Source organism: Strix aluco, chromosome 14 (genome assembly GCF_031877795.1).
Source record: "Strix aluco isolate bStrAlu1 chromosome 14, bStrAlu1.hap1, whole genome shotgun sequence".
Classification (NCBI taxonomy): Eukaryota; Metazoa; Chordata; class Aves; order Strigiformes; family Strigidae; genus Strix; species Strix aluco.
Window position 1 is genome coordinate 1,397,113 of NC_133944.1, and position 22,732 is coordinate 1,419,844.

General features: G+C 60.4%; 5 protein-coding genes across 11 annotated transcripts; 3 read left to right on the forward strand and 2 right to left on the reverse strand.

Annotated features, from left to right (window-relative positions):
• The first annotated feature begins 561 nt into the window (after positions 1–561).
• TERF2 (telomeric repeat binding factor 2) lies at positions 562–10,171 on the forward strand. 3 transcript variants are annotated; one of them, XM_074839568.1, is made up of 10 exons: positions 562–753; positions 938–1,033; positions 1,567–1,697; positions 1,999–2,085; positions 2,736–2,882; positions 3,296–3,672; positions 4,162–4,548; positions 6,745–6,824; positions 7,534–7,586; positions 9,140–10,171. In XM_074839568.1, exons 1-10 carry the CDS (start codon positions 582–584, stop codon positions 9,296–9,298), a joined length of 1,689 nt encoding a protein of 562 aa, XP_074695669.1. In that variant the 5' UTR covers positions 562–581; the 3' UTR covers positions 9,299–10,171. The 3 variants fall into 3 exon arrangements, with proteins under 3 accessions (XP_074695669.1, XP_074695671.1, XP_074695670.1); XM_074839570.1 differs by having other exon boundaries at positions 4,318–4,548; XM_074839569.1 differs by having other exon boundaries at positions 1,567–1,685.
• Positions 10,172–11,173: 1,002 nt separating this feature from the next.
• On the forward strand, positions 11,174–13,755 carry TMED6 (transmembrane p24 trafficking protein 6). The gene is made up of 4 exons (XM_074839704.1): positions 11,174–11,371; positions 12,500–12,626; positions 12,843–12,994; positions 13,150–13,755. The coding sequence occupies exons 1-4, from the start codon at positions 11,174–11,176 to the stop codon at positions 13,372–13,374; spliced, it is 702 nt and encodes a 233-aa protein (XP_074695805.1). The 3' UTR covers positions 13,375–13,755.
• Positions 13,756–13,845: 90 nt separating this feature from the next.
• On the reverse strand, positions 13,846–15,030 carry NIP7 (nucleolar pre-rRNA processing protein NIP7). The gene is made up of 5 exons (XM_074839425.1): positions 14,925–15,030; positions 14,741–14,827; positions 14,502–14,640; positions 14,275–14,415; positions 13,846–14,191 (listed from the first exon to the last, which is right to left on the reverse strand). Exons 1-5 carry the CDS (start codon positions 14,978–14,980, stop codon positions 14,072–14,074), a joined length of 543 nt encoding a protein of 180 aa, XP_074695526.1. The 5' UTR covers positions 14,981–15,030; the 3' UTR covers positions 13,846–14,071.
• Positions 15,031–15,053: 23 nt separating this feature from the next.
• Positions 15,054–18,649, forward strand: COG8 (component of oligomeric golgi complex 8). Of its 4 annotated transcripts, none has more exons than XM_074839429.1 (5): positions 15,054–15,398; positions 15,689–15,896; positions 15,966–16,784; positions 16,890–17,058; positions 18,403–18,649. In XM_074839429.1, the coding sequence occupies exons 1-5, from the start codon at positions 15,079–15,081 to the stop codon at positions 18,558–18,560; spliced, it is 1,674 nt and encodes a 557-aa protein (XP_074695530.1). In that variant the 5' UTR covers positions 15,054–15,078; the 3' UTR covers positions 18,561–18,649. The 4 variants fall into 4 exon arrangements, with proteins under 4 accessions (XP_074695530.1, XP_074695528.1, XP_074695527.1 ...); XM_074839427.1 differs by lacking the exon at positions 18,403–18,649 and adding an exon at positions 17,188–17,484; XM_074839426.1 differs by lacking the exon at positions 18,403–18,649 and adding an exon at positions 17,188–17,484 and having other exon boundaries at positions 15,689–16,784.
• A 368-nt stretch (positions 18,650–19,017) lies between these two features.
• Positions 19,018–22,587, reverse strand: VPS4A (vacuolar protein sorting 4 homolog A). Of its 2 annotated transcripts, none has more exons than XM_074839431.1 (11): positions 22,451–22,587; positions 21,875–21,986; positions 21,611–21,770; positions 21,425–21,486; positions 21,096–21,215; positions 20,770–20,926; positions 20,326–20,474; positions 20,142–20,223; positions 19,838–20,057; positions 19,594–19,734; positions 19,018–19,476 (listed from the first exon to the last, which is right to left on the reverse strand). In XM_074839431.1, the coding sequence occupies exons 1-11, from the start codon at positions 22,469–22,471 to the stop codon at positions 19,375–19,377; spliced, it is 1,326 nt and encodes a 441-aa protein (XP_074695532.1). In that variant the 5' UTR covers positions 22,472–22,587; the 3' UTR covers positions 19,018–19,374. The 2 variants fall into 2 exon arrangements, with proteins under 2 accessions (XP_074695532.1, XP_074695531.1); XM_074839430.1 differs by having other exon boundaries at positions 21,611–21,758; positions 22,451–22,565.
• Between the last annotated feature and the right edge of the window lie 145 nt (positions 22,588–22,732).

A 22,732-nucleotide genomic window follows, 5' to 3' on the forward strand; every position in this document is an offset into this window, starting at 1 on the left:
GCTCCAGAAAACACTGGTTTTGCTGGGAGCATGGAACTGGTGGTTGGAAGAGGATGAGGAAGGCGTCCTTCTTCTGCCCCTTGCTCCGTGTTGACCTTTGGGCAGGTGGAGAACGACCTTAGAACTTGTAGGACCCTATAGACGAGTGTACGCGCCGCTCGGCTCCGCTCTGAGCGTACCGGGATGCCATGGAGCTGCGGGGAGGCTGGGGCAGGCCCTGCCCCACGGCTGCCCACGCCTGCTGGGGGACTGGGGGGCCGGGGGGCCTCTCCCTGCGGAGGCCGGGCAGCGTGGGCACCTGCCGGAGCCCAGCTCAGTGTCCACAAGCCGGAGATGGGCAGCAGGAGAGTCCCCAGCCCTGAGGGACGTGGCCTGCTGTTCCCCTGCCTGCAGTGCCCCTGCCTGCCGGGACAGGCCCTGCAGCGCTCCGTCCGCCCGCCCCACAGCTGCCGCCGCCGCGGTGCACGCTGGGATGCGGAGGCGCTCGCGGCGTGACACGGCTCCGGCGGCCGGGGAGGGGCGGAGCGATGGCGCGGCGCGATCGTCACTTCCGCCGGGGCCGCGTGTCAGTTCCTGGCGGGATGAAGGGGAGGCGGAGGCCGGCGTCTCGGCGGGAGAAGATGGCGGGGCGGGGCGGCCTGGCCGAGGAGACGGTGAACGTCTGGGTCCTGCAGTTCTATTTCCACCAGGCCGTGGAGGCCTACCGCTCCGGGCGGAACCGCGACTTCCGCCAGCTCCGTGACGTCATGCAGGGTGGGCCGGGCCCGGGCTGAGGCGGGGAGCGGGGGCAGCCCCTGGGGGACCCGCGGGGAGGGCGGCGGTTGGGAAGGGGTAGGCGCGGGCTGGGGGTGAGGGCAGCCGGGGCCGGGGAGAGGCTGGTCCGCGGGCTGGGCCGTGCTGTACCGGTGTAACCCCCCCCCCACACCTCGTCCCACAGCGCTCCTTGTGCGGCCTCTGGAGCAGGACTGCACGGTGTCCCAGATGCTGCGCATAATGCAACTCCTGTCACGGATTGAGGAAGGCGAGAACCTCGGTGGGTCCCCAACCCTCCCAGCAAGGCGCTGGGGAAACTCCAGTGCTGGCTCACAGCCCACTGCCCCAGCTGGAGTGTGCCCTGTTCTGTGGCAGTGCCTCTGCAGCTCCCAGGATCTGTGTTTCTGCACAGACCAGGGCTCTGGGCTGAAGCTGTTAAGCTGTAGGAGCTTTCCCCTGAGGGTGAGGGGCCGGGGAGCGTGGCTGTTCGTGTCTCTATCGTGCTGCCGTAGCCATGAGCAGTGTGCTTGAACCCAAGCTCCAGGGCTGTCCTGCTACCAAACAGACTAGCCTTGTGACTTCAGCTCAGCCTCGCAGCTTCTGAAATGCTCCCCCACATCAGTTATTTGTAGTCAAGTGGTTCTGCACCTTTCCCTGCCTGGGGGGGATCTTGCAGTTTAGACATTTGGCAATGTCTCATCTTTCTCCTCAGTAGCTCTAGAATTTGCAGTCAGAATGAGCAAGTGAGTAACTAACTGTCCGTAAGGCATCGCTGTGAATGCCTTGCAAATCGGCGGCTGTGAATTCTTGCAGATTGCACCTTCGATAAAGAGTCAGAGCTCACCCCTCTTGAATCAGCAATCGGTGTCCTGGACCTCGTTCAGAGAGAATTCTCTGTGGCTGAGAAGACGATGGAAACTATTCAGAAAATGGTGAAGGAAGCTGTAAGACCTTTTTCAATAAATGCTTTGCTTGTCTTTTGTCTTAAAAAGGTCTTGTACAAATGGCAGTGGGAATTGCCTCGTGTGTAGAATACCGTCCTTAGTACTGACTTGGCTGCAAATGCGTATCTTCAGTGTATGTGCTTCTTCATCAGTTAAAGTAGAAGTTGTTTTTTCTATGGAAGGTGGTACTAAGCTGTCACCTGTGTGCCATGTTTGATGATGGTAACAGCTTTTCCAAAGCTGATCTAGAGGGCATGGTCAGTTCAGTGTCAGCAGAGAAACTGTTATTTTTCTTCCGTAGGCTGTTGTTGTCTGCATCAAAAACAGAGAGTTTGATAAAGCCTTCAAAATTGTCAAGAGGCATATGGGGAAGGAGCCCAGAAACCAGGTGAGTCTGTGCCAGAGTGAAAGATGGCTGCTTGAGGACTGTGGGATGTCTTGCAGGGATATTTGGGGGTGGTCTGATATGTCTTATGGGGTACTGGGGTGGGGCACTTGTGACCTGTATCGCAGGCGTGAAAGGTTTCCCCGAGAAGCATGCCTCGTGGGGAAACCTGACCGAGAAGAAAGGGTAAGGGGGATGAAATGGAAAGAGTCCTCCTTGAATGATGGGCCCTCAGTGTTATGTGTTTCTAAAGCATTTAGATCGTCACTTTGGAGCTCCCTCTGTTACTCATGTTCCCTCAAGTATCTTTGTGGGTCCTCCAGGCATCAGCATTCATCCTCTGTCTAGAGGCAAACTCAAGCTCATGTGTAGAGCACAAGTTTGGAAGAAGGGGCTGGTTCTGAAAGCAGAAAGAGTCCGTGTTCCTATTTCTGTAGGCAGTGCAGTGTCTTGGGCACTGGAAGCAAAAAGTCAGAACTGCTGAAACAAGATGGCTCTCCTGTTCCTCTGGCCTTTTCCCAACCTTGTGTCAGTTTAAATTAGTTGTGCCTGCGGAATGTCAGATAGGAAAGGCCTGATCCTTCCCCAGATCCTGGCTCCCGCGGTTGCCACTTACAGCCTTGTACCTACTCAGAGCATTCTTACCTTTTTAGAAAAAGAGGAATGAGTTGCTGACTCTCATCCGGGAGAAGAATTTCACTCATCCCATAGTCAAAAACTTCTCTTACAAGAACTTCCAGCAGAGCATGTTTCAGTTCCTGGAGACCTATGTGGACAATTCGGAGCCGCTGCTGCTGACGGTACGTGTCCGCCCTGCTCACCTGGCTTCCAATCCTGCACTGCCTTCTGCCCCGGCGAGGGGCAGCAGGAAAGTGCCATAAGCTGCAGATTCGGGGAGAACTGGCACTTACTTTGCCACGAGACAATGAAATACAGTAATTTGGCTTCTACATGCCTTCTGTGCCAGTAATGAGTTAGACACCTAATTAACAGTGGGTTGAATCCAAAATAGTTGAGTCTGTTCCTAAAAGGTTTGTACAGGTAAACACATTTTTCAACCTGTGTAACAAGTTCTAATTGATAGACTCTGTACGTGGTGCCGATTGAACTGCAAGTAGCAGCTTAAAACACCTTTGGGGAGGGGATAAAATCAGATGGCAGCACAAGGAATCATCTTTATAATGGTTACATTTTTTTTTCTTCTCTGTCCAAGATAATGAAAAAGACTTTGAATTCAGGATGTGCCAAAGAACCAAAACGCTCATCGGTGACTCCCGAGTCTGCAAATGGGCCAAAGGACCAGGCAGGAGCTCTGGAGCCCTTGGGGAGGGCCGAAGGCCCAGCAGGAGCTCCGGAGCCTGCAGAAACAGCAAAAGAGCTGGAGGGAGCTCCCAACCCTGCAGAAAGGGCAGACAACCCAGCAGCAGCTCCCGAGCATATGGAAGGAGCTACTGACCAAGCAGCAACTCCTGAACGTATGATAGCAGCAGTTCATATCTCGAAAGATGCTTCAGAGCCTATGGAAATGCCTGAAGAACCAGCGGCAACAACTCCAGAACTTCCAGGGGTGTCCTCCAGGGACTCAGAAAGGTGGGCAGAGGAGTCTGGCCCTGCATGATGGATGAAATGTGGCAGCAGGTCTCTTCTGAGGGGTGGTTTGCTCAGTCCAGGCCACTCTTAACTTCCCTGAGTGCCAACCCAAGCAGGTCTGCCCAAGCCAGCCCCAAAGGCTGTCAGTGTAAGACTTGTCTGAACACAGCAAAATTGTTAAGGTGGTTTGTTTTTTTCCCAAAGATACTACTAGAAGTAGGTAGTACTTTTGTAAACTGGGAAGGGAGGGCAGAGGCTGCTGTCGTGGAGCAGCATTTGGTGTCCGTACGGTTCAGGCCTTAGGCGAGGACAGCAGGGCATCGGGGGCACGTGGGCATGCTCTCTTGAGGCCTGCTTCCTCAACAGATTTTATTTACACCCTAGGGTCAACTGTTGAGGGTCACACTGTAAGGGAAAAGCCTGATTTCAGTGAAGTGGAGCCACCTTGGTGATTTCTTTACAAGCTGCTCGGTTCTGTTTATTTTGTAGGCAGCCCTCTGGAACTGCAACCACATATGGGATTTCTGTTCTGAGAGAAGCTTTCAAGATCCTGTCGGACTCCCAGGATTCTGATGCGCTCTTCACCAAACTGGACGAAACAGACTTTTCTTTCCCCAAGCAACTGTCTCCTTCTGTATCCCACAGAACGAAGAGACGGAAAGAAGAGGAGAATCAAGCTTCTGAGATCTCAGTCCCTCCTGAAATATCCCATAAGGGCAAACGCTTGTTGACCATAAGCAGTCTGGTCATGGAGCAAGACAGCGAGTACTACGAGTCAAGTGAGAGCCCAGACTCTTCCCAGGAGCCAGTTGTATCTTCTGCTTCCAGACCCGTTCAGAAATTGCATGACCAGCCTGTGTCTACTAAGAGTGCCAAGTATGAAGCCCATCTCTTGTGGTATATTCTAATCTGCACCCAATCTTTTGACTTGCAGCTGACAGCGGTAGCATGAACAACAGAAACCTTTATCTTTAATTCAGGATGAGTATATTAACCATCCGTGTCTGCTAGTGTATGTGCAACACTCTGTTGTCCTCACACTTTACTGTTTGGTTAACGGAAGGGAGAAAATGACCCTGCTGCTGCTGGCAGTGGGTCAGAGGTCTCGTGGAACAAATTAAACTCTTTCCACCTCTTGAGAAATACAACACTGACCTCGCTTAAGCTCTTTTTAACAGAAACCTGTGTTGGTTAAGAAACTCCTAGCTGTAGCTTTCTGACTGTTTCTTCAGTATGAGTTATCACCTTGCAGCTGAAATGACTGCAGTAAGAGGTAGGGGTACGTTAGGTTTTTTTTCCTTTTTATAAGGATTTCCCATAGAAAATAGCAAAGGAGGCTTACTGGCAGAAGTCTAAAATCAACACTGATATGAGACTCTTAAGAGTCTCGTGAGTGTCTCCTGTAGACTGTAACAAGGGTGTAACAAAGCTTCCTGCTTAAATGTCTGAGTTGCTCTTCTTTTGCTTAGTGAAGTTGTGTAGCAAGCCAGCAATAATGATGCTTTGGATCCCAGAAGTAAAACTGGGAGGATTGAGGAGAGCTTGATATGTTTGAAAAGACAGTTAGAACACCATTTCCCTTTAGTTCCTGGCCTAAGAATGTCAGGAACACACAGGTTTGGTTTTGAAGGGTGGGCAGTAAAGGTCTCGGTGCTCTGTGTAGCTTGGCTGCTCTGGAGCTGGATCATCTTTCCCTGAAGCACAGGAAAGTGGCTGCAAGTAGGGACATGCTGCAGCGCAGTGGGCATCAATAGACAGCAGCAAGATCCCGGACACCTTCCTGGTGTCTTGCTCAGGGTTAAACTAGTTGTCAGAGATGATGCTGAGAAGGGATTTATACCCCCGCTGTTGTCCACTTCCTAGAGTCCTCTGGGAGTTTTAGTTAATACATTTCCTACTTTTTTAAAAGACTTGAGTGGTGACACTTGATCTCTTCTGTTTTGTTTTGTTTTTTTCTGGCAGTATGTTGCAGCTGACATTGCTGTCCCTAGAATAGGTCTGGAGTTTATTTTGAGGATGCTGGGGATCGTTGTGGGGATGGGATGATGTGAACTCTTCCAGAGCAGAGTGCTGTGCCTGACTGCCCAGGGGAGGGGCCGGACACAGTGACTTGTGTGGGACACCTTCTCGGGCCGGGTGCCGAAAGCGAGGGCTAGTGCCCAGGAAGGAGCCTGGAGCGGGGCTGCTGCCACTGCCTTGAGCAGTTCTTGAGTTTCAGCCCTGCCGCTGTGCAGGTTGGTGTCCAGTTCACCTGGAAAGCGATATATCGTCTGTGCTGCTCGTGCAGGTGTCGTGGCTTGAAGTCTTAATGTGTCAGGGCTCGTGGTAGCCGTGGTGCCAATGACATCTCTGGAAATCTAATCCTGTGCATCTCTGCCGGTAGCTGGTTCTCAAATCTTCTTGTGCAGGAAAGAGGCAACTTCAAGTAAGAGTAGAGGACAGTTGCTTTCCTGTCATCATAAATGGCTTCAGTTATATTGGATGCGACAGCCAGGAGTGAACCTTTCAAAGTTGTTGGTTTTTGGTTTTTGTTTTTTTTTTCTTTTAAGAGACTTAATTTCATCTCACAGGTTTGTGCTTGAGGATTGGAAGCAGGTGACAGCATTGAGGTGCTTGATTTCATGGAGAGGCCTCTGGTGCTTGGATGACCTCAGTGCTGCTAGTAGTGAAACAGAGATAAACGCTTCTTAGGAGGGCTAAAGGCTTCTCCCCTGAGCTGCTGGCAAGTCTGTGCCATACACGAAGGCCTGAAAAGTCCAGCTCTGTGTGTCTGGTTGCTCCAAGTGCTTAATTGTGTACTTAATACCCAGTCACTTGTTTTTGCAAATGCTGGCTACAAAATACTCTGCTTGTATTTGAGTATATATTGCACGCCACGCCTTTAGATAGGGGCTCCTAAGGATTCATCCCCCTCGGAGGGGAGTGGAGCAGGTGGTGCCGTGTTTATATGTTGCTTTATGGGCACATATATCGTTGCAAGCTTGCCTGCTGTGCTCCAGGTGTCCCTGCACCTCCTCCCCCTAAAACATTCTCCCTAGCCAGTAGCCAAAGTAAATGCTTGCCTGCTTTCAGGTCCTTCAAACGAAGGTGGAACAGCTCGTATGGTGAAGAAGAAAAAGACAGGTGGAGTGAGGAGGATGACCTCTTCTCAGGTAAGAACAGACACCCCCCCTTGCAGGGGTTAATGGATAGTAATCCTGGCTTTGGGGCTCATTCATGGGTGTCTTGCTACCTTCTGTGTGCCTGAATTTTGAAACCAGAAATCCTAAAAGCCCAAGAAAATAGGTAGCTGTCCAGCTCTGAGGTACTTGTTCTTTGTACCTCTGACCTGAAACGCCCTCCAAAAACTCCTGTTTGAGTTTCAGGCTAAGCATGCTTAGCTCACAGGATGTAAATATTGGAAACACAGCTCTTTCCCCCATTCCCACTTTGGTGCTGTGAAATAAAGGTTAAGTTTTACCTTTTGAGCCAGACTAGTTTTCCAGTCCAGCCCCCTTTGCAGCTAGATACACAGCTTAGCTGGTGGAAAGGTGTGGACAGTGGATGTCTGATTCCAGCCTCAGCATACAGCGTAGCCACATCCTGGATGGATGCCCCCATTCTTGACGTATTGGCTCGTTTAAAACAAAACAGATCTTATGGGAAGGCTTTCACAGAAAGCAGTTGAGGCTTGAAACAGAAAGGCTGTGTTTGCTATAGCTGCAGAAAAGGGAGGGATAAAGGAATTTGGTTTTATTGTTGGTCACGGGATGCTCTCATTGTAGACTGACTGCGTAGTTCAGCAGTTCAAGGCAAGGCTCTCGAGGAGGTGTGTACCTCCTGACTTACAGTGAAATGTAACCCTCTGGCCTTGTTTTTCAGCATCATTTGAGACAAACAGCCACAACACGACAATCTTCGGTTCCAAGAAACAGGTAATGCGGAGCCTGAAATCGGGATGTGTCCATATAGAAAGCAAAGCGCCGGAGGGTTTGAAGGAGGTTGGTGAGGATGGCGGCTCAGACGCTTCCTCAGCAGCCTGCAGTTGGCTGCAGCAGGGTGAGCTGCTGCCGTGCGTTAAATGAAGCACTGCAGGCTGGAGCATGCTGCTTCCTGCAGCCGGTGCTTGCAGCATCCTGCCTCGACCCGAGTTGTGCAGGTCTCTGTGTTCAGAGAGTGGCTGGAGTTTCTCTGTTAAAACAGCCCAGTTTGGTAGTTGGCTGAAGCCTGTGCGCCTCCCACGCGCTAGGCACTGGGTATGTGTGTGAAGTCCCTTTTCCTCGGTGCGTGTGGCTTGGAGCCAGGTTTGCAGAGTTCCCCACGCGCCGCATCTTGTTGGGGTGAGGGATGCACGTACGGCAGCTGTCACCTGGGAAAAGGTCTGAGTTTGGTGCTACTAGGAACTCCCTCCCTTGCTTGGAGGAGGACAGCTGCTGGCTCGCGTGCTGTACGACATGGAGCAGGGACAGGGAAGGGATCTGACCCCTGTGCTCGGCACTGGTGAGGCCGCCTCTCGATGAGTGGGTTCAGTTTTGGGCCCCTCACTCCAAAAAGGCCATTGAATGGCTCGAGCGTGTCCAGAGAAGGGCAACGGAGCTGGTGCAGGGTCTGGAGCACAGGTCTGATGGGGAGCGGCTGAGGGAACTGGGGGGGTTTAGTCTGGAGAAGAGGAGGCTGAGGGGAGACCTCATGGCCCTCTACAACTCCCTGACAGGAGGGTGCAGAGAGGGGGGATGAGTCTCTTGAGCCAAGGAACCAGCACCAGGACAAGAGGGAATGGCCTCAAGCTGCGCCAGGGCAGGGTCAGACTGGCTCTTAGGAAGGATTTCTTTGCAGAAGGGGTTGTTGGGCGTTGGAATGGGCTGCCCAGGGCAGGGGGGGAGTCCCCATCCCTGGAGGGGTTGAAGAGTCGGGTTGACCCAGTGCTGAGGGATCTGGTGGAGTTGGGAACGGTCAGGGTGAGGTTCATGGTTGGACTGGAGGAGCTTCAAGGGCTTTTCCAACCCAGATGATTCTGTGGAGCGCTGGGTTCCCAGTTTCAGTTATTTGACATTTTGGCTCTAGTACAGAAATTCAGGGAACCTGCAGACCTAAACTCAGATAACTTTTTTTTTTTTTTAATGCTCTATTTGTATGCTGTCAGACAGCGAGTACTCTGCCTCTCTGGTGCTTGTTGTTGCACCAAAAGGTAATTCCTCTCTTACGTGATCAGTGTTGTGCTCTGGGAAGCAGAACAACTCCTGAGCTGTGCTGGAGCTCAGCACTTCTCTTATTTGTCACAGTTAGGAGGGCACATCTGTGGCGAAGTGACGATCGGGCGCTGTGTGCGCTGCGGGCAGGCCAGTGCGGCCTTTCCCCCGTGCCGCCGGCACAGATGGTGAAGGGAGGCTCTAACGTGCTAGGAAGGAGTTGCAGCGCGGTGCTCTGCCGAAGGCAGCTCCTCGCTGAAACCGCACTCATTGAACGCTCCGGGCATGCTCTTTTGTAGAAATGGACGATACAAGAGAGCCAGTGGATCAAAGAAGGTGTGAAGAAGTTTGGAGAAGGGAGATGGAAGGCCATTTGCCAGAAATACCCCTTCCAGAACCGTACGGCTGTGATGATCAAGGATCGCTGGCGGACCATGAAAAAGCTGGGAATCCTCTAAAGCTGGGAGCCACAGGACCTTCAGTTGAAAAGCCTTTTATTTTCTTTTTTTTTCCTTTTGAAAGACTGACAGGAGCAATAGTAGCAGGGAGGCTGCTGTGCTGGTCCCTGCCACGTGTTGGAGCCCCTCTGGCGTGTGGTGCCCGAGGCTGCCGCAGCAGATGGGCACCGTGTCCGATGAGAGCCGAGGAGCCTCGTGTCTCCAGTTGCAGCTGCCAGGTTTACGTCTGCAGCAGGCGGGAGCTGCGCAGCCTGATTGCATGCGCTCAGAAATGGCCTGGATTGGGACTTTCTTTCCCACCTGACAGCTGCAGCCTTTGTGGAATGAATCCCAACCTGACAGGCTGCTGAACTGACAGTCTTCTCTGCTCGGGTGCTGTCAAATGGCAGGGTAACCCTGTCAGTGGCTTTTTCTTATGTGTTTTAACTGTCTAAACTGATTTCACGAGTTGCTTGTTTGATCTGTTTGCACTCAGTCCCCTGTGGGAAAGAGGCAGAACATGGTCCCAGAGCTTCTGGGGAGAAAAGATTTAGGCAAGGTGATCTGCTTAGATTTATTATTTTTGACATTTCTTTCTGCTTTGTAGATGGCTGTTCTGCAAGTGGGAATTTCTCTGTCCCAGCTTTGAGGCTTTAAAAACATTATTTTTTTTCTTTCAGTAAATGTTGGTTGTTCCCATATTAAAAAGTTCTAGTGCTTACTGATTTTGGTCATGTCTTACTGGCACTTCTCCTTCCTGGCAATGTCCTCCTGTGTGTGATCCCTGCAAGCGTCTGAGCTCCGGGGGTGCTGCGTCTTCCCCCCATTCAGCTACTAAAGCTGGAGTCCGTGTCTGAGCGGTCTTCTGTAAAATAAAGTTAACTTCTTGTTGGATTTCTAGACTTGTAATAATTGTGAACTTGCCCCTTGTGAGTGGAAATGGCGGCAGTTTGGGGCGCTGCCTGCTCCCTGCCCCGGGAACGTGGGGCTCCCGTCAGTCTCCGCAGCGTCGGCAGCCGTTGGGGTGGGACAGTGCTGCCCGGGAGCTGTGAGGTGCTGCCACAGCAGTGTAGGCATGAGGCAGATGCTTCTGGAGTGGGTTTTGCTTGAAGTCGACAGGCGGGGGAGGTCTGGGGGCATTTTCTAAAAGCAGTTTCTCTTGGCTGCATTCCTGCAGAGCTGGGGCTGGGGAGAAGCCTGGCTGGAAACACCTGCGTCCGCTCTGTCCTTCAGCAGCAGCTGCTGGGCCGAGTGGCCCTCGGCACCTGGCTGGGGCTGGGCCTTTCCCTCCCCTTCCGCTGGTGAAACCTTTTCCTTGGGGTAGGCAGGAGCACCCTGGGGTACTCGGGAGAACCCCAGGGTAATTGAGAGCACCTCGTGCTCGCAGAGACCCGTTCTGGAGCGCAGAGGCTTGATGGGAGCCGCAAACTGGGCCAGTAACTGCCAGTGTGAGGCAGAGCCCACTGGTCATGCCCAGCTGGAGGGAGACAGCATGAGGCTGAGCCTCTCCTTCCCTCCTCTGCGCTGGGCTCTCACCCTCGGCCGCACAGGGTGTCGCAGCCTGAGGTGAGCAGCTGCAGGGGAAGGATGAGGGCCCTGGTCAGTCAGCCTGTTAGGGCTGTGTTATGTTTCTTGAAGTAAAATATTTTTCCCGCTTAATTTGCTTGCTGATGGGACCGGGGTGCTGCTTCCTTGGCAGAAAGGTTCAGCTGGGTGAGCTCCAGCATGGACAAGCTGGGCCAGCTCCCGAGATCACCTTGAGGAGCCGAGCCTGTGCCACGCTGCTCCCGACACCGGCCCCGCCACTGCAGAGCGGTTAATGATTACCCCTGTCCCCTCGCGTCCCCACGCCCGCCCTGCCCCGGCGGGAGCGAGCACTGGAGCCTGGGAAGCGGGATGATGCTGCTGCTGCTGCTCCTGGCACTGCTGGGCCCCGCCGGCTGCCCCAAGACCGAGCCCCTGAGCAGCTCCGGCCAGGAACCCCTCTTCCGCGGGGCGGATCGCTATGACTTTGCCGTCGTCATCCCCGCCGGTGCCGTGGAGTGCTTCTGGCAGTTCGCGCACCAGAGTGGCAACTTCTTCTTCAGCTACGAGGTGAGTGTTGCGGGACGCGTCCTGGGAAGCCGCTGGTGCGATGCAGCTGCCGATGGGTCGGGGAGGGGCTGTGCTGGCTGCGTCCCACACAGCGGCTGGTGCTGGCTGCCTCCTCCGAGGGTTCAGCAGGCAATCCTCTGTCGCCTTAGTCCTGTGACCAGGCTGAAGTGCAGGAGAGCCCGTGGGATGAAGACCCTGAACTCCAGACCCACTCTCCCCTGGGCAGAGGTGGTTTGCCTTGTGTGGGGAAGGTCCTCAGTTGAGACAGGGAACGGTTGCAGTCCCTTGGATGCTTCATCTCAGGGACTGTGCTTTTTTAGGCAATTTCCATCATCCATCCCATTTATTTTTTTTAAATACCTATTTTAAAACCGTAAAGCGGTGCCAAGACGTCCTGACGTGGTGCCGAGCACCCCAAGCTCACTCGCAGAGAGCTGCAGGGTGTCCTGGCACCGCAGGGAGCTCTGCCCTTCACTGGGCTGGCTGGAGGCTGTTGCACAGCCCTCGGCGTTCTGAGCCGCGGCCGGACGGCACGCTGAAGGCCTCGGGCACAGTCCTACCTGCTTGTCCCCGTGCTCTGTCCCCTTCCTAGCAGAGAAACTGCAGCCCTTTTATCTCCTGTTTGCACTAGGCTGGCTGAGGGAGAGCCAGGGCACGGTCGTGCCCGGCGCTGGTGGCTTCCCCCAGCCCTGCGCTCGGCAGAGCAGCCCCACAGGAACACGGCCCGGCCCTGGGGCTCGGCACAGCCCCAGTTCCCAACGCTCTCGCGGCCGGCAGTGCCAGCAGCATCCCATCCAGGCGGCCGGGAGCCAGGGTGGGCACACGGGGTGGGGGATGCGGGGTCTGTGTGAGCACCTGCAGCACCGTGAGCAGGCGCTGGCACCCGCGGGGTTCGTTACCCAGGGCTGTGGGTTGTGGGTCTGTTTTTACATGTAGCTGGCAGCTCGCTGGAGGCTGTTCCCAGCCTCAGCTCACAGTAACGAGGGGAGCAGCTGCCCCCAGCCCCCAAACCAACCCTCAGTGGAGGCAGGTCCCTGCCCTGCGCACCAGGGCTCCAGTGGGCTCCCGTCTGTTCTCTGGGTGCAGAGTCAGGCCCACAAATGCCCCTCGGGTGTTTCCTGCCTCCAGGTCCAGCGGGCGACAGGGATTGGCAACAATAGGAACATCCTGGCCACAGCGAGCGACCCCAACGGCTTCCAGCTTGGCGTTTCCCAGCACGTGCGAGGACAGATCAACTTCCTCACCAAGGAGACAGGTCCTTGCTGCCCCGCTCCCTGCCTGTTCTCCCTGCCCGTGCAGGCAGAAGCCACAGCTCCAAGCCTGCCCAGACAGCCAGCGCTTCCCAGAGCGTTCATCAGTCTGATCACACCTCCCTCCCTAGCGCGGAGGATGAGGGTCGAGCCCTGGGGACATGTCTGCCTGGCAGCTGCTCTTCTACTCAGGGAACAATAATCCCCAACTCTCTGTGCAGGTTTCTACCAGTTGTGCCTGGACAACCAGCAAAACCACTTCGGCTTCATGCAGGTCTATCTCAACTTTGGCGTCTACTACGAAGGCTTCAACCTGGAAAACAAGCAGCCGGAAGAGAGGAAAGAGCTGAACAACACCCTGGAAGCAATCGAGGTGAGCATCAGGGTGCTCCGATGCAGCAGGGACGGGCACATCCTCCCGCAGGAACCGTGAAGGGCTGAGCCGCAGCATCAGTTAATGCTGAGCCCAGCGGGCAGCTCTGAGCGCGGCTCCGCCAGCCCCAGGCCGAGCACCCACCTCTCCCACAGGTCAGCATCCGGAAGCTGCAGCTCCACATCTTCCACATGTGGCGGTTCTACAACTTTGCCCGGATGCGGAAGGGAGCCGACTCCTTCCTCCTGGAGTCCAACTACAACTACGTCAACTGGTGGTCGATGGCTCAGAGCTGCGTTATCATCCTCTCCGGGGTGCTGCAGCTCTATTTCTTGAAGCGCCTCTTCAACGTGCAAAACTCCAGCAGGCAGAGGTGCTGACAGCACCCAGAACTGCAGGCAGGACCGCTGCCTGCAGCGCTCAGTCACCCAGCTGCCACTCAGCCCATTCGCAGAGCGGAAGGGAAGGCCAGATCCCACTTCGAGGAGGAGGAAGGCGAGTTCCCACTGCTCCTGCCTCTGGCTCTAGCCCTGCCTCAGCTAAAATCACCCCGAAAGAACAAAAGCACAACACCATCACCTGAGCTTTGTGGGCTGGGTTGGTTTGTTACATCCTACCCATCATCACTGTGTCCCAACGTGCCTTTTTTACCAGACACCAAATAAAGGAACCCCTGGCACATGGCCTGGGGAGCAATCGCAGCCTCCTGCCTGCCCCATCCCTCCCTCGCTGAAGCTCAGCCCTGGGCTGCGAGTCTCCCCCCGAACCGAACACGGTGCTTCTCCCCACTGGAGTTACACCCCAGTGCATTGCGCTGCCCCCCTCAACGCTCCACACTAGACAACAACCACTCTGGGAAAAGGAACAGGCTTTATGTGACAGCAGGGGCAGGGAGCTCCTCCTCCCACTACCAGCAGCCCCCCTGAGGGTGGGGGGCTGCGTGCTGGCAGCTCCCAGCCCCTCGGCCCCGCTCAGGGTGGGCTCCCCACAGCTCCGTGTGCTGCTGTTGCACCCCCAGTGCAGGACAAGGTCCCTTCTGCCCAGGAATTATCGTGTCTTCAGAGCGCTGGAACTCCCTTAGGTCAGCGTGTCCTCATTCCGCACGTACTCCCCGACGTCGGCCTGGTGGAACACCACGATGGCCATGGGATCGACCTTCCGGCACTCCTGTGTGGACTTGGCGGCCACCCCAAAGCCCTGGGGAGGATGAAAGAAAGATGAGAAAGAATCTTCCCCACGCCCCAGCCCTGGAAAGCACCGGGGCTGCACCGGCCACTCACCAGCGGGACGTCGGCCATGGAGTACACCACCACGCCCTGGTACTGTGCCGTGTTCTCCGTGATGCGGCCCAGGCCCGACTTCAGGACGTGGTTGCCGTAGAGGAAGGATTGCTCCGAGCCGGGCTTCACCCACACCTTGTACTGCAAGAGAGACCCAGAGCAGTGAGGGGCTGGGGGGGCTCGGCGGGGCTCTGGCTGGGGCGGGGCGGGGGGAGTCCACGTCCCACCTTGGCGTAGGGTGCAAGGAAATCCAGGGCTGTGACGCTGAGCCGGAATTTCTGCGTTTTGGTGAACTTCCCGAAGCAGGTGCCCGGCGACACCAGGTTGTCCCGGGGGACGCTCGCAGCCACCTTCAGCAGCTTCTCGCTGGGGGGAGCGAGTCGGGGGGGGGGGGGGGGGGCTGAGCTGGAGCCGCTTCCAGGCCCGGGACCCCCCGCCCGGGTGACCTCCCCCTCCCCCGGCTCACCTCAGGTAATAGACGCGGTCGCGGTGCAGGCGGAAGCAGTAGGTGCCATCGGGCCGGTCCACCAGCAGCTGGATGTTCTCACCGATGCTGCGGGGACAAACCGCGTCAGCCCGGTCCCCTCCGGCCCCCGGGCCCAGCCCTCCCGGTGCCTGTCCCCTCCCCGCCCGGTGTCCCGGTCCCTCACTATCGTCCCAGCTTCTCGAACACCGCCCGCGTCTCCGCCTCGGTCAGCGGCCGCATCGCCCCGCGCCGCACACGCGGGGCCGCGCCGGAACCGGAAGCGGCGTGGCCGGAAGTGGCGCGGCGGCCCATAGAGACGCGGCGGCCGGAGCGGCGCGATGGCGGCGGTGGCGGAGGAGGCCCGGCTCTTGGCCTGGCTCCGCGGCCCGGCGGCGGCGGGCTCCGGCGGCCCCGAGCTCTCCACCTACGTGGCCGAGCTGGCGGCGCTGGGGCTGGCGGAGCTGGGCCGGGAGCCGGCGCGGTTGGCGGCGGAGCGGGCGCGGGTCGGGGCGGAGACGCGCCGCTTGGCCTTCGAGCACTACCGGGCTTTCATCCGCTCCGCAGAGTGCACTGGCCGCGCCGGCCGCGGCTTCGGCGGCATCGAGAGCCGCCTCGGCAGCCTGTTGGGCCGCCTGCCCGCCCTCCAGGACGCCTGCCGGTACAGGGAGCCGGGCGGCGGGGGCTCCCGGGGCGGGGAACAGACGGGGGGGGCGGCTGGATGGGGCCTGAGGGGGCAGGAGCAGCCCTGGGGGCTGTGGGGGCGAGAGCGATCGTGGTGCTGGGCCCTGTAAGGATTGGGGCTGGTTGGGACTGGGGGTAGGGGCAGCATTGGGAGGGGGCACCGGGGGAGGCCAGTGTGGGTGGGAGGGTCCCGAGGTCCTCCCGCTGCAGTGGGACACACACACACACACCCCCCCTCCTTGTGCTGACCCCGTCCCGATCCCACAGGAACTTCATGCGCGACGCCGAGGAGATCGCCTGCAGCCGGCGCATGAACAGCCTGACGCTGAACCGGCACACAGAGATCCTGGAGATCCTGGAGATCCCGCAGCTCATGGACACCTGCGTCCGCAACGGCTACTATGAGGAAGCGCTGGAGCTCGCTGCCTACGTGCGCCGGCTGGAGAGGAAGCACAGCAGCATCCCTGTGATCCAGGTAAGCCCCGCGCTGCCCCGCGGCCGCCCGTGCCCGGCCCCGGCAGCTGAGGCCTCTTTCCCACTCCAGGGCATCGTGGACGAGGTGCGCCAGTCCGCCCAGCTGATGCTGAACCAGCTCATCCAGCAGCTCCGCACCAACATCCAGCTGCCGGCCTGCCTGCGGGTCATCGGCTACCTGCGGCGCATGGACGTCTTCACGGAGGCCGAGCTGCGCATCAAGTTCCTGCAGGCGCGGGACGCCTGGCTGCGCTCCATCCAGGCCTCCATCCCCGACGACGACCCTTACTTCCACATCACCAAGACCATCGAGGCCTGCCGCGTCCACCTCTTCGACATCGTCACCCAGTACCGCGCCATCTTCTCCGACGAGGAGCCGCTGCTGCCCCCCGAGGGGCAGACCCTCAACGAGGGGGCCATCTTCCACGGCTGGGTGCTGCAGAAGGTCTCCGAGTTCCTACGGACGCTGGAGCGTGATCTCCGGCGCGGGGTGGGCGGCCGCTTGGACTCGCTGCTGGGGCAGTGCATGTACTTCGGCCTCTCCTTCAGCAGGGTGGGGGCCGATTTCCGTGGGCAGCTGGCCCCCCTCTTCCAGCACGTGGCTGCCGCTGCTTTCAGGAAGGCGGTGGAGGAGGCGGTGGAGAAGTTTCGGGAGGAGATGAATTCCTACACGCTCATCTCCACCCCGGCTGTTCTGGGGGGCAGCGGGGGGGTGCCGGTGCCCGCGGCCCAGCCAGGAACGCTGCAGCCGCCCATGGTGCTGCTGGATTTCCCGCCCCTCGCCTGCTTCCTCAACGGCCTCCTCGTCGCCTTCAACGACCTGCGGCTCTGCTGCCCCGTCGCCCTGGCCCAGGATGTCACCGCCAGCCTGGAGGACGCTCTTGGCGAGGTGAGGCCCCAAGAGTTCCTAGGATAGAGTCAGAATCAAAGACCTTTAAGATCGAGTCTATTTAATGACTCTCTGAGGAATTAACCACTCTGCTTTTCACCCCAGGTGACCAAAACCATCCTGGCCTTCCACCGCGCGGAGGAGGCGGCTTTCAGCGGGCGGGAGCAGGAGCTCTTTGTCCAGTTCTGCACGGCATTCCTGGAGGACCTGCTGCCCTACCTCAACCGCTGCCTCCAGGTCCTCTTTCCCCCAGCACAGATTGCGCAGGCACTGGGTGAGACCCCGGGGGCTTGTGTCTTGTGGCAGGAGAGCCGTAATGGTGCCTCTGCTGCTCTTGGCACCTCTGTGGGGGTTCCGGTAGCCTGTGGTCCCCCACCCGAGCCCCCCCTCTCCCTTTCTGCAGGTGTCCCCCCCACCCAGCTGCAGCGCTTTGGCTGCCTGGGCCGCATCGATGTGGTCGCCCTCAGGGAGCCACTGGCTTTCCTCCTGCCGACGCCGGGCGAGGAGGAGCTGCCCCAGGAGAGGACCCCAAACCCGGAGGGGGAAGAGGCAGCTGTGCCCGGGGATCCTCTGCCTGCACCGGGGCAACAAACCCCCCCAGGGAGGGGGGCTCTGCTGCCGGGTGTCCCAGCAGCGGCCGAGTAGCAGAGCCGGGCTGTGTCACCCCACGACTTTTGGGAATGAAGTGGCCCCCGCTCCGTGCCTGCCGTCCCGCTGCCTGCACCCCCGCCTGCACCGGGACATCCCCCACACCACCCCCCCGCCGCTGACGCCCGCTTGCCCCGGGCGCTGCGCCTCCTCCGCGCCGCCAGGGGGCGCCCTCCCGCCGCCCCCCCCCCCCCCCCCCCCCCACTGCGGCCGCCGTAGCTGCGCGCGCAGACCGGCCTCTATGGCGGCGGCGGCGGGGCGGCGGTTGTGGGGACGGGCCCTCCCGGGCCCCCCGGCCCGCGGGTGCGGGAACGCCTCGGGCTGGGACGAACGGGAGCGTTCGTACTGGCGGGCGCTGCGGCGGCGGGTGCTGGGCCCGCCCGCGCCGCCTTTCGCCGCCCCCTGCCAGGTGGGAGCCCCGGTGCTCCGCGCCGCCGCCGCCGCCGTGGGCCCGGAGGGGTTGGGCGGCCCCGAGCTGCGGCGGCTGGCGGCGGCGCTGGCGGCCGGTTTGCGGCGGGGGCCGTGCCTGGGGCTGAGCGCTCCGCAGCTGGGCGTCCCGCTGCGCGTCTTCGCCGCCGAGCTGACCCCCGCCCGCTGCTGCCGGTACCCGCCGGAGCTGCGCCGCGCGCACCGCATCGAGCCCTTCCCGCTCCGCCTGCTCGTCAACCCCGCGCTCCGCGTCCTCGACTCCCGCCTCGTCACCGCCCCGGAGGGCTGCGCCAGCCTCCAGGGCTTCTCTGCCTACGTCCCCCGCCACTGGGCTGTCCACGTCTCCGGTAGGGGCCCCGGGGGTCCCGCGCTCCTTCCCGGGGGTCCCACCCTCTCCCCGGGGTTCCTGCCCGCTCCCCCGTACATCCTGCCCTACTCAGCCCCTGCTGGAACACCACACCTGTCCCCCCACCCCCTCCCCCGGGCCCCCCCAAGCCCCCCTTCCCTCTCCTTTCCCAAACGCCGCTGTCCCGGGCCACAGGCGTGGACGAGGCCGGGGAGCCGGTGAGCTGGGAGGCGACGGGCTGGGCCGCCCGCATCATCCAGCACGAGATGGATCACCTGGACGGGATCCTCTACATCGACCGCATGGACCCTCGCACCTTCACCAACGTCGGCTGGAGGGAGCTGCTGGACTGACACCCCCCACCCCAGGGACGGGCTCCCCAGGCCCCCCCCGGGGGCTTCCCTGTGGCTTCACTGTGGCCAATACACGTTGGGAGGACTCAGCGCGGCTCCTGACTTGCTGCTGGGGGGGGTGAGCCAGGGGGATCCCCCTCTCTGGGGCTTGTTTAAGGCCCAGAGCTGGGCACAGTGCAGGGCACCAGGATGGGGCTGGGGGGAACAAGGGGGCTCGGACTGTGTTGGGGGGCTTGGGGGGTCACTGCCTGGCAGGAGCCCTCTGAGCTCATCCCCAGGCTGGGGGCTGAATGCTTTGGGGGGTCCCCACCCCTCCCTGCCGCAGGCACAAATCCCTGGCTGGAGTGTGGGGAGCCCCACACCCCACTGGGGGACAGGCAGCAGCTCTTGGGGTGGAGGGGGGAGGTTGGGGCCCCTCCAGTGTGGTCAGAGCCTCAGGGAGGGGCCAGGCGGCAGCTCAAGCTTTTGGATTGTTTTTATTTTCATATAAACAAGACAGAACCCAAAGCAGCATTAATTTAAAAAATAAAAAAAAGAGCAGGAAGAAGAGTGGGGCACAGCTTGGGGTTGGGGGGGGAGGGTGCGGCCAGGGGGGTACCCAGCCATCCAGGCCATGCTCGGATGCCCCCCCGGTAGTGTCAGCCCCCCCGGGCTGTGCTCCCCGTGCCCCGGCGGGGGCTGCAGTGCGATGGGGTGAGCAGTGAGCGGAAGATGAACCTATTTGGCACGGCCAGTGCAGCGGCGGGGGCCTGGCCAGTGCGGCCGCCCCCACCCCAGACCTGCCGCTGCCACCCCCCCCGCCCCTCCCCTCGTTTTAACCTTCCTGTCCAAAGTCCTCCGTGAATTTCTTCACCTTCAGCAGATCCTCGGCGTTGACGGTGGGGCGGGTGGTGGCCAGCGAGCGCAGCATGTCCGACTGTAATGCAGAGATGGGCGGCTGAGCCTGGAGGAACCCGGACCGGGGTGGGGGGGGGGGCGCTCCTCCGGGCAGGATGGGTGCTGGGCCCCACACCGCAGCGGTGCCCACACTCACCATGCAGACGATGGGCTCCATCAGTTTGTCGCTGGGCACTTCCATCCAGGTCATCTCGGTGGCGCCGGGGTCACCGGGCGAGCACGGTGTCAGGAGATCATCCACCAATGCGCCAGGGGTGGTGCGGGAGGGACCGCGGACCTGCGGCACGGCACAGCCGTTTGACAGAGCTCCCCAACACCCTGGGGAGGTTCCCCTAATTCTAGGAGTGTCCTCCCCCTGTGTAGGTGCGTCCCCCCCTCACCTTTTTGAAGTGGGTGGCCGACTGCACCTTGCGCACGGGCTGCATCAGGGCGTCCCGCACGATGATGCTGATGTCGGCCCCCGAGTAGCCGTCGGTCTTGCGGGCCAGCTCCTGGACGTTGGCCTCCGTCAGGCAGTGCGGGGTGTTACCCAGGTGGAGCTTGAACATCTGGGCCCGGGCCGCCTCCTCGGGCAGCGGGATGTAGATGCGCTTCTCAAACCTAAAGGCAGCGCAGGCAGGGTGAGCCCCGCGCTGCCAGACGCTGCCAGACGCTGCCCGTGGCACAGAGGCGCATCCCGCTCACCGTCTCCTGATGGCCGAGTCCAGCACCCAGGGGATGTTGGTGGCACCCAGCACCAGGATCCCGTCACTGCTGTTCCCCACACCTGCCCAGGGATAAGCCCATCTCAGAGCACGCCCCAGGCAATGGCAGGACACCGGTGGCCTCCCCCCACGCCTCGTCCTGCTCCCCCCCCACCTCCTCGTACCCTGCATCTGCACCAGGAACTCTGTCTTGATGCGCCGGGCTGCCTCGCTCTCGTTCTCATTGCGGGAGCCGCACAGCGAATCCACCTCATCGATGAAGATGATGGAGGGCTTGTGCTGCCTCGCCAGCTCAAAGAGGTTCTTCACCAACCTGCGAACAAGACAAAAAGCCGGGGGGTGGGGGACGGTGTCCCCACTTGGGGACCCTCCACAGCACCACGCACCGCCGGCCCCTCCCACCCCGGCACCAAGGAGGCGAGCGCCGTGCCAGGAGAAGGGTCATCCCCGGGGTTTTGGGGGCTCAGGAGGACCCCTGGGACCTGCCAATGGGGTTCACCGATGCTGGTGGCTCCTCCGCCCCGGCCGGAGCTCTGGCACTGCCAGCCCAGCCCGCAGGAAGCCAGGAACCGGCCTGCAGCAGCCACACATCCCCGCTGCCAACTTACTTCTCGCTCTCTCCCAGCCACTTCGACATCAGGTCTGAGGATGACACCGAGAAGAAGGTGGAGTTGTTGGCCTCGGTGGCCACCGCTTTGGCCAAGTAGGACTTGCCGGTGCCGGGGGGCCCGAAGAGCAGGATCCCTCGCCAGGGCGTGCGCTTCCCTGCAACGAGAGGCCAGCGTCATGGCTCCCCTGTCCCTGCGCGGGCCTGTGGGGACACACGTCCCCCCCGCTCGGGGTGTCACCTCCCAGCACGTGCCGGTCCCAGCTGCCGCCCCGCAGCACCTTCTCCGTGGGCAAGCGGCAGCCGCAGCGTTGCCGTGACCCTCACCAGTAAACAGGTGCGGGAACTTGATGGGCAGGATCACGGCTTCCTTCAGGGCTTCCTTGGCTCCCTCCAGGCCAGCCACATCACTCCACCGCACGTTGGGCTTCTCCATCATGATGGCACCTGCGAGGGGGCGGCTCAGCTCACGCGGCCCCGCAGAGACAGGCACCGAGAGCCGGGAGACCCAGAGCCCTCGTCCCTCCCCACCAAAACCCCCCACACCCACCCCAACCCCACTGCCCCTCAGCACAGAAACCAGTTTGGGGGCTACCACACCCCAGCACCATGCCCCTGGGCCCCAGTTTGGGAACCCCACCGCCGCAGCCCCTCACCCATCAGCTGCTCCTGCAGCTTCTTCTTCTCGGGGTTCTCGCCCTCGCTGTCACTGTCGCTCCTGGGGAGAGGGGACACGGGTCAGGATCAGGACCGGCCCCAGTGTGGCAGCAGGGTCCTGCCACCTCCACCACCGTGCAGGAGCCGGGGGGGGGACCACGCACCCCCAGGCACCCCCCACGCACCCCTTGTTGTCATTTTGGGACTCTTTGACCGGCTTCTTGCCCTGCTTGTCCTTGCTGCGCAAATATTCCTTCAGCTTCTCTGCCCGGTCCAGGTACTGCATGCACTTGGCTCGGATGCTCTCCTTCGCCTTGTCGCTGTGAGCCTCATCTGCGGAGACCCCTCCAAACATCACCCGTGGCCCCGCGCTGCCACCAGCACCCCCGCAGCCCCCCCCCACCCCGGGTCCCCTAAGGGTTCTAATGGGGGACACGGGCCCGTCTCACATTTGATGGCGTGCAGGAAATACTCCACGGCGTGCTGGTACAGCCGCAGCGCCTCCTCGTAGTTCTTGGCCTTGTCCTCCTCGGTGGCTTTGGTCACCAGGTCGATGGCTTTCTGGCGGGGGAGAGCATAGCACCGTGAGCCGGGGAGCACACCGGGGCCAGAGCAGGATGAGGCCCCTTCCCCTGCCCCTCCCCGAGGGGAACGGGCCGGGCCTGTTCGCACCGGGGCGACCAGCGGGGCCCTCTGCCAGCGCCCGGCAGGATGAGGCCCCGGCAAGATGAGGCCCCCTTCCTGCCCACCGCTGCGGCAGCGCACGGAGCACGACGAGTCCACCCCAACGGTGCCTGGCACCGGCGCAGAGCGAGGCCTCTCCCCGATCGGCACCGGGTGAGGCCTTTCCCCAACCGTCACCGCACCGGCACTCGGTGAGGCCTTTCCACGGCCGTCACCGCGACGGGGCCGGGTGAGGCCTTTCCCCGGCACGGCCCAACAGCGGGTCCCGGGCCGGGGGGAGGCGCGGGGGGAGGCGCAGGCCGAGGCCCGGCTCCGGCAGCCGCCCCCCCCGCCCCCCGTACCTGCAGGGTGGTCGTTGTCATCTCATCGCCCGGTGTCGGCCGCTCCTGGCGCGGCCAGGCCCGGCGGCGGCGGCGGCGGCGGCGGCGGCGGCGGCGGCGGCGGCGGCGGCGGGGCCCGCGGGACCGCCCGCGACTGCGGCTGCGCGGAACGCCCCCCCCGGCGGCAGCGCCGGCACCGCGTCGAGGGGCGGGGTCTCTCTTGGCCACGCCCCCTTCGCCCCGCGCCCCGCCCCCCGGGCCGGCAGTGACCAGACAGACACACACAGACACGCACACACACCC